Raw genomic sequence first — 9,453 nt, 5'->3', positions numbered from 1 at the left:
TCGACTGTCATTACTCTTCCTATCTGCCAAGTCTTGATCCTCAAACTCATATCACCAGCTTCATTTCCTTCAATTCGAACAAGCCATCAAAACCCATTACGCAGCTCCATGGCTAGACAACAATAAACTCACGACAGAACTGCTTTGAACCCTGCCTATCTGAGCTCCTAACATATCTCCTCCACATCGAACCAAATCAGCTATACAGACTACAATGGTATCATCACCATCTTCCCTGTTTCTTCTCTAGCTCAGGAGCTGTAACAACAACAAACCCCAATTATGGCAGACAAGCATATTTTTCATTCCCATTTCTAATTGTTCCTGGAAGGTAATTTTGCAAACACCTGCTGAGCACAATGAAGTGATGTTGCTGTGCATCCAGAAATCCTCTTCTCTAGCTTCCCAACTCCTGCAATTTCACATTCAACATAACCCAATAACTCCATTTCTTTCAGGACCCTTAAACTATACTCAATCATCACCATTACTGCCGCAATCAAACACAATAGCAGCACTTCCTATCTAGCTGTACGGACAGAGAAAAGCGATGATGAAACAGAGCTGCTTTGAATTCAAATACAACCCAGAACTCTGTAACTCGAGTAACCCAACTTCCTTATTCATCTCGAGCTTCCAATTGTTCACACACAGCCATTAAAACCATTTGTTTCAGCATTCTCAGATCCCCTTTCTTCCACTGATTTCAGTCTTGCAACTTCACCCAAACTGTCACCACTAAGACCATCTTTTCGTTCTCCTTCTCAGATTACAGACACAAACTAACCTGCCGTGAAATACCCTCGAACCCCGTGGCCTGCCGGCATGAACCGTTGATGCAGCGGCTCTCTATTCAGTGAGAGTGATTGGTCTTGAAAAGTTGGGAAGAAATAAAACCTAAATTTTGTATCATGTCTTACAGGATGTATGCAAGTGAACTAGGTGGGCCTGAGAAAATACACCTGCATGCGACTGCTATAGCTAGTAGGGGTGTGCAACGGACGTACGGTTGCGGATTAGGGGTCACCCGCAACCAAACCGTCAAAGTTACGGATTTGGAAAATCAAACCGTGACCGGCCCAATCATCCGCGGATTTCATATCCGCGGATTGTACGGACCGGTTGCGGATTAACCGCGGATTTGGTAAAACAAAAAGAAAAAAAAAAGATTAGCTAGACTGCTAGAGCCGAATTCACAGCCGAAATTGTTGTCTTGAAGTATATAAATTTCCCAGCAATTATGTCTTCCGTGTGTTGATTCTGTAAGGCGGCCTGATACTAGTGCTGTAAATGCTGCGAAGGCCCAAGGGATATATTGTTCTCATCCAAGGATCTCGTGTAGCACTTACAGATATTCCAAAACAGACGAGGCCCATTAAGAAAGTCCGAGAATATTATAAGCCTCAAAGGTTCTTGGTTGCAATATGCTGCGCTTGTAAGTACTGAAAGCAATGCTACTAGCATGAATTTGAACTTGACAGTTCATTGCAAGCATTCAAATAGATAAATAAGTAGGTTGCCCTGCGGTGCGGATAATCCGCGGTTTTTAAAGCCCACCCGTAACCGTAACCGCACCGCATGCGGATTTGAAAATGCATCCATGTCCGGTCCATAACTCTTGCGGATTGGTTTTCACCCGCAATTTTACGGACGGATACGGATAAAATCCGCGGTTACGGATTTTTTGCTCACCCCTAATAGCTAGATGCTCCCACAAATGCCAACTGGGCTTGTGGCTGCTTTGATCAGTCGTTGTTCTTAAAAACCTGATTTTTCTTGTGCTTTGTATCTAACGACGCCAACGATTCCGAGCAATGCTTTAAAGCGCCATTTTCATTCATTTGTGCCAAACCATGCCAAGTACCTACACAAATACGAAACAAGAGTATTATACAATGTTTTCAAGAGAAATAGCTAAGAAAAGTGCATGAAACCGATACTAGAATTAGGTGTTTTAGACACCTATCAAATTCCCCCACACCTAGACTTTGCTAGTCCTCGAGCAAACAAAACAAAAACAAAAATATACAACAACTCCGTGTCGTCGAGGCTACGGTTACTCTTAGCATAAATAACAAGCCTTTGAACCCCTAGGTGTCCCTAGTGGACGAGTTATAGTCTTGTGAGGACTTACGAGAGGTATACCCAAAAAACCTACTCCAACTTCAAAGCGTTCCAGCGTCCCAAGCATCCAAAGAGCTATGAGGACATAGAGTTTCTGCATGCTAGTAATAAGAAGTTAGAAATACCAAAGAACATATTCTCATTCTTAATGTTGAGTGAGAAATAACCACACTATAATGAGAGAACGCGTGTTTGAGAGCGATCAATAAGCATTTCTCCTCGACTTCTGCCTCACCAATAAGGGTTTTATGAAAATTGCACTCAAAAAGACAGTTTTTCTATGGGTCTCACATGTGTGCAGGTAGGAATGAAGAGATAATCCTACACACGTTGAATGGTAGGAAGGAAACCTTCCGAATTATTTCTGGAGACCCACAGAATCGTGGAAAATAAAGATATTTTTCTGATGATCTCTAAGAAAGGAAATCAACCATTTTTGCGAGGATGAGAGTACATACCACCTTCACATCCGATCGGCAATGGTGAAAGCACCACTCTCACAGTATCTAATAGAAACGTCTTCTTTCGGCTCGTCTTCTTCATCTTCTTGGTCTTCGTCTTCGGTCTTCAACGGTTGATGATAAAACTCATGAACCTAGATCTTTATCAATTTGTAACTCTTTCTCTCAAATTCCTTGTTGCTTGAAACTTCTTTATATATTTTTCCTCCATCCCCACGGCTTAGTAAATAAACAAAAACTAAAAACAATAATAACAATTTTTCTTGTCTCATTTTTTTTTCTTTTTCCATTTTTCCATTTTTTTTTCTTCGAGACAAGAGAAATAAAATACAAAAATAACAATGAAATTATTGTGGTCGTGGAAGAAGTGCTTTACCGCTTGATTCTTCACAACTTGTATTGTCTTGTATCATAAACTTCAATAAATCTCATCTTTTGATTTTCTTCGCTCTTGTACTTAGTCTTCTACTTTGATATAAAATTCCCCTCCTTATATGTAAGTCTTCAACATGTATATGTAAAAATCTGCTCATTGTATGTTACTTTTACTTGGATTTGAAATTTGCTCTTACTTGTATTGTTGCTTTTAAACCTTAAACCTCTTCAACTTTCCTTGTAGATTTTGATGTCGCTCCTTTGTTGATGATGATGTGTGTTTCTATGGATATGTTCATGTCGAGAGAATGGTGCTAACTGCAAATCAAACTACAAGTAGGTGGCTTTCATCTATAGACGTCACCCTCATGATTAAAAAAATTAGCACTCAAGAGATAAAAAATAGTGCTGAAAATGGTGTGAAGTTGGCTAGCTCACCATTCTACCCGGAATTAACGTACGGTGACACACACTCAAAAGAAAGCTCTTTAGTCAACTACAAATAAATTTGGTCTGGTGCCTCAGTTGATATGAAAATAGGTAGTCTCCACTAATGATTGATCAGCAACTCTAATAATGCATTTCCTCTGCACCTCATTTGCATCACCGGATGATTAAATCCATTATTTAACACTCTAACAAGTAATAAATCCGAACGTAGTTCCCTAACACTTCCAAGTTCAGTTATGTCGGTGAGAATCTCTATGTAAACATACCTAGAAGTATGCTAGTGACTCTAAAATCTCTACAAGTTTGAGGTTTTTTATGCAAAATTTTTGAAAAAATCTATATGCAAAATATCCAAACACTCCCCCACACTCAAACTTTACATTGTCCTCAATGTAATTAAGTCATCCAAAGTAAAATCAAGGTGGGAAATCCTAATATGATATGCAAAAGAAGAAAAAAATTAAAAGCAAAAGATAGAAATACAAAACCTATGGGTTGCCTCCCATGTAGCGGTTGGTTTAAAGTCGTCAGCTCGACTTTCAGCTCCAATTACTCCTCCAGAGGGAGTGGATCACTCAATTCTATGACCTCTTGATTCTCCGTCACAAATTGCTCATAGTATGGTTTCACTCGATGGCTATTCACCTTGAAAATCTTCCCTGATTTGGGACTAGAAAGCTCAACTGCACCATGAGAAAACATATTAGTAACAACAAATGGTCCAACCCATCGGGACCTAAGTTTACCGGGATACAACTGAAGACGAGAATGAAATAAGAGAACTTTCTGCCCTATAACAAAAATTTTCTGAGAAATCATCTTATCATGAAAAGCTTTAGTTTTCTCCTTGTAAATGCGCGAACTTTCATATGCATCATTACGAATTTCTTCTAACTCATTGAGTTGAAGCTTTTTTTGTTTCCCTGCGGCATCTAACTCTATGTTGCAGATCTTGATAGCCCAAAAATCTTTGTGTTCAAGTTCTACGGGAAGATGACAAGGTTTACCATAAATCATCCTAAACGAAGACATTCCAATAGGAGTCTTGTGCGCTGTCTGGTACGCCCATAAAGCATCCTTTAGTCTAAATCTCCAATCTTTCCTTGTAGTATTCATTCACCGTTTTCTCTAGAATGGACTCAATCTCCCGGTTGGAAATTTTAGCTTGTCCACTTGTTTGCGGATGATACAGAGTGCCAACTTTATGAGTAACGTTGTACTTCTTGAGAAGAGCGTGGAAGGATCTCTGAAAATGGGAACCTCCATCACTAATCACCACTCGAGGTGTGCCAAATCTAGAAAATATTTTTTCCTTCACAAACTCACAAACAACTTGAGAATCATTAGTCTTGGCGGCTCTAGCCTCCACCCATTTAGAAACATAATCAACAACAAGAATAATATAAAGATTCCCATTCGAATTCATAAAAGGTCCCATAAAATCGATACCCCATACATCAAATATCTCTACAGGAATAATTGGTGTTAGTGGCATTTGATTTCTAGCACCTAGATTTCCGGTTCGTTGGCACCTATCACAAGATTTACAAAACAAGTATGCATCCTTAAATAAAGTGGGCCAATAGAAACCACTCTCAAGAACCTTGAGTGTCATTCTCTTGGACCCAAAATGACCTCCACAAGCATATGAGTGACAGAAATTAAGAATAGATTGAAACTCGGATTCTAGGACGCACCTTCGCATTATTTGGTCGGCACAATGTTTCCACAAATATGGTTCATCCCATGTATATTTCTTGTAGACTTTCTTGAGTTTCAATTTCTGAAAAGTTGACATGGTACGAGGTACTTGACCCGTCACCAAGTAGTTCACAATTTCAGCGTACCATGGAGTTGTGCCATCCATCGTAAAGAGTTGCTCATCCGGAAAACTATCATGCAAAGGAATTGCTTCTTCGGATGCAATCAATCGACTCAAATGATACGCTACGTTATTCTCACTCCCCTTCTTGTCCTTAATTTGGAGATGGAACTCTTGAAGAAGAAGAAGTATCCACCTAATGAGCCTTGGCTTAGCATCTTTATTTGTTAGCAAGCATCGAAGCGCGACATGGTCGGAGAAGACAATCACTTGCATACCCACCAAGTAAGATATAAACTTTTCAAGTGCAAACACTATGGCCAAGAGCTCCTTTTCAGTGGTTGAGTAGTTTATTTTTGCGCCATTAAAGGTTCTAGAAGCATAATAAATGGCATATGGAACTTTACCATCTCGTTGTCCCAACACGGCTCCAACGGCATAATCGTTTGCATCACACATCAACTCAAAGGGCTTGCTCCAATCCGGTGGTTTGATAATCGGTGCGGTAGTCAACAACTCTTTCAAGGTGTCAAAAGACATCTTTCACTCCTTGTCACAATCAAAGGTAACATCTTTTTGCAAAAGTCGGCACAAAGGCATTGCAATCTTGGAGAAATCCTTGATGAACCTCCTATAAAAACCTGCATGGCCAAGAAAAGAACGAACCTCCCTCATATTTGTGGAGTATTGTAAGTTTCTAATCACATCTATCTTAGCTTTTCCCACTTCTAACCCCTTAAAGGATACGATGTGGCCTAGCACAATACCGTGATTCACCATAAAATGACACTTTTCCCAATTAAGCACAAGATTAGTTTCTATGCATCTTTTAAGAATTAGTGTAAGGTTGTCTAAGCACTTGTCAAAATAATCACCATACACACTAAAGTCATCCATAAACACTTATATGATGCTTCCAACATAATCTGAAAATATACTTACCATGCCACGTTGAAAAGTGCCAGGAGCATTACACAAACCGAATGGCATACGTCTATACGCAAATGTGCCAAATGGACAAGTAAAAGTCGTATTTTCCTGATCTTCCGGAGCTATTACAATTTGATTATACCCTGAAAAACCATCAAGAAAACAATAGTGAGAGTGTCCAGCCAATCTCTCATGCATTTGATCAATGAATGGTAAAGGAAAATGGTCTTTTCGGGTGGTAGAATTGAGCTTCCGGTAGTCAATGCATACTCTCCAACCGGTATGAATTCTAGTTGGAACCAAGTCATTATCTTCGTTTTTCACCACCGTGACACCGGATTTCTTTGGAACGACTTGAACCGGGCTTACCCATCTGCTATCGGATATGGGATAGATAACCCCTACATCCAACAACTTTAGGATTTCTTTCTTGACCACTTCCATCATCAGAGGATTCAAACGACGTTGAGCTTCTCTTGTTGGTTTTTCTCCCTCCTCAAGAAGAATTCGGTGCATACACATGGAAGGGCTGATTCCCTTGATATCGGCAATGGTCCACCATATGGAAGACTTGTATTCTCTTAGCACACGAATAAGATTCTCTTCCTACACCTTGGTAAGGTTTTTGGAAATAATCACCGATAACTCTTCCTTATCACCTAAATAAACATACTTGAGGTGATCCGGGAGAGGTTTGAATTCAAGGATAGGTGCCTGCAAAATCGACGTCAATAGTTTCTCATTAGTACAAGGTAAGGAAATATAAGAAACATCATTTCTAGGTGAGAGTTCTTGTAATGCGTCAAGAAACCAAATAACTTCTTTAAGCTCATCACACATTTCTATGTCACTTTTCATGTCATCATGCTTTGCACAATCTAAACTCTTCATTATAGCTTTCTCTAACGCATCATCACCGTCTAACTCAAACGTTTGTTGAGCTAAAGAATCAATCATATCCACTGAAAAACAGGAATGTACGTCACTTGGGTATCTCATAGCCTCAAAGATGTTGAAACTTATGGGTTCACCATCAAATTCCATAATTATGGTGCCTTTAAAAACATTAATTTTAGTTCTAGCAGTTCTCATGAAAGGTCTACCCAACAACGGTGTAGACGAGGGTGAATCTTCGTCCCTCATGTATAGAACATAAAAATCTGCAGGAAAAATCAACTCATTAACCTGCACCAAAAAATCTTCCACAACTCCGTTCGGGTAAGTATTGCACCTATAAGCAAGTTGAATAATAACACTGGTATCCTTAAGAGGACCAAGGTCTAACAATTCATATATTGAGGCATGCATAACATTAATAGTTTCACCCAAGTCTATCAAAGGACGATCAAACCTGGTTGTACCAATTGTACATGGTATAGTGAAACTACCGGGATCCTTCAACTTTGGTGGGAGTTTCTTTTGAAGATATGCGGAAGCATTCTCACCCACATACATAACTTCATTACTGACCAATTTGTGCTTGTTAGTGCACAATTACTTCAAGAACTTTGCATAGCGAGCAACTTTCCTTATCGCATGTCATAAAAAAGAGAAGTTGCACTCCCATCCCCTATCAACACTTTGGTATTTTTTCCACCTCTTTGTGAACAGCACGAAGACCAGAAAGAATAGAAGAATTGACCCTATATTCCTTGATTTTACCGTTCCTTCTCGTATACTTGGCCCAAAGAAAACGTGCCCATTTTCTTTTAGAATTTCTGATATTCCATCAGAGTTTCGTTAGCATGGCTTTATTGGTAGTAGCCAATCTAGAAATACCAAGCCCTCCTTCCTTAACGGGAGAGCAAACTTTGTCATAGGAAACAACAAAAGCACGACTTATCTCCGCATCTCCAGACCATAAGAAATTGTGAATTTCCCTTTCACATTGATAAATGAATTTACGTGGCCATTTGTACACATCCATGTTATGAATGGAATATCTAGCAATCACCGAATTCACAAGAACAACACGGTCTTGAAAAGATAAAAGTATTCCCTTCCAAACAGCAAGTTGATTTTTAATTTTATCAACCACATTACTAATATGATGATATTTCACAGCACCGGGCATAATTTTAACACCCAAATATCTATCTGGAAGAGAGGCAATACCCATACCAGTTAAATCAGCAATATCTTGTCTTCTACGAAGAACTCCTCCACCAAAATAAATCTTGATTTTTTGTCTACAGACAGTATGCCCGGAAGCACGTTGATACATTCCCAGCAGATTAAGAAGATTTTGCACAGTTTTCATACCTTCTTTGCAAAAAATCATAATATCATCAGCAAAAAATAGGTGAGTAGGCGAGATACCTTTTTTCGAAAGCATAGGAGTCATCTTCTTTGTGCTGAAATGTTTTGAAATATTTCTACTCAAAACGTCTTCAATTAAAACAAATATCAAAGGAGAAAGAGGATCTCCCTGACGAAGACCTCTATTAATTTTGAAGAAACCTTCCGGGCTACCATTAAGAAGAATCGAGATACGGGAAGATTGAAGAATAATTAAAATCCAAGCACACCAATCCTCCGAAAAACCATATCTACGAAAAACTTCAAGAACAAAATGCCAACTAACTCTGACAAAAGCTTGATAAATATCATGTTTAAGCCCCAAGTTACCATCCTTGCGCTTAACTTTAAGTTCATTTACCATTTCTGAAGCAACAGTAATATTTTCATGAATATTTCTACCCTTCATAAAGGCAACATATTCTTCCGAGATTAGCTTATCCAAAACTCCACCCAATCTAGAAGCAACAATCTTAGTAAAAATGTTAAAGAAAAAATTATTGAGACCTGTTGGACGAGAATTACGAAGAGTATTGGCACACCTAACTTTGGCAAGAAGGATTAAGGTACTATAATTAGTCCCATGAGGAATCAATTTATGTTGCCAACAAAATCTTACCGCACAAAACAAGTCTTGCTGAACTATCTCCCAACATTGCCTATAAAAACATCCCGAGAAATCATCCGGCCCTGGAGCATTATCCGCTCCTAAAGCATAGACCGCTGTTTTAATCTCCTATTCAGTTGGAACGATGTCCATGTGATTATTCTCCTCCACATAAATACGCTCATGCTCATAATTAAATAGCTGCTCATCAATAGGCAACTCCTCCCCATTAAACTTGGCTTCAAAAAATTGAATAGTGTGATCTCTAATCTGGTCACAATTGGTAAGAATGTTTCCCGAATCATCAACCAATTTAGAAATCACATTGCTACTTCGACGAGTACGAATATTAGCATGAAAGAAAGTTGGATCTTCATCATAAATAC

At 39.0% G+C, this 9,453-nt stretch overlaps 1 protein-coding gene across 1 annotated transcript; it reads right to left on the bottom strand.

Annotated features, from left to right (window-relative positions):
* Positions 1 to 7,891: 7,891 nt before the first annotated feature.
* LOC113360474 lies at positions 7,892 to 9,116 on the bottom strand. The gene is made up of 3 exons (XM_026603981.1): positions 9,080 to 9,116; positions 8,791 to 8,967; positions 7,892 to 8,424 (listed from the first exon to the last, which is right to left on the bottom strand). The coding sequence occupies exons 1-3, from the start codon at positions 9,114 to 9,116 to the stop codon at positions 7,892 to 7,894; spliced, it is 747 nt and encodes a 248-aa protein (XP_026459766.1).
* Positions 9,117 to 9,453: the final 337 nt, after the last annotated feature.

The sequence above is a fragment of the Papaver somniferum genome, chromosome 3 (genome assembly GCF_003573695.1).
Source record: "Papaver somniferum cultivar HN1 chromosome 3, ASM357369v1, whole genome shotgun sequence".
NCBI classification, from domain to species: domain Eukaryota; kingdom Viridiplantae; phylum Streptophyta; class Magnoliopsida; order Ranunculales; family Papaveraceae; genus Papaver; species Papaver somniferum.
The sequence above is the reverse complement of the archived record's forward strand: the minus strand, read 5'-3'. Positions and strand labels throughout refer to the sequence as shown.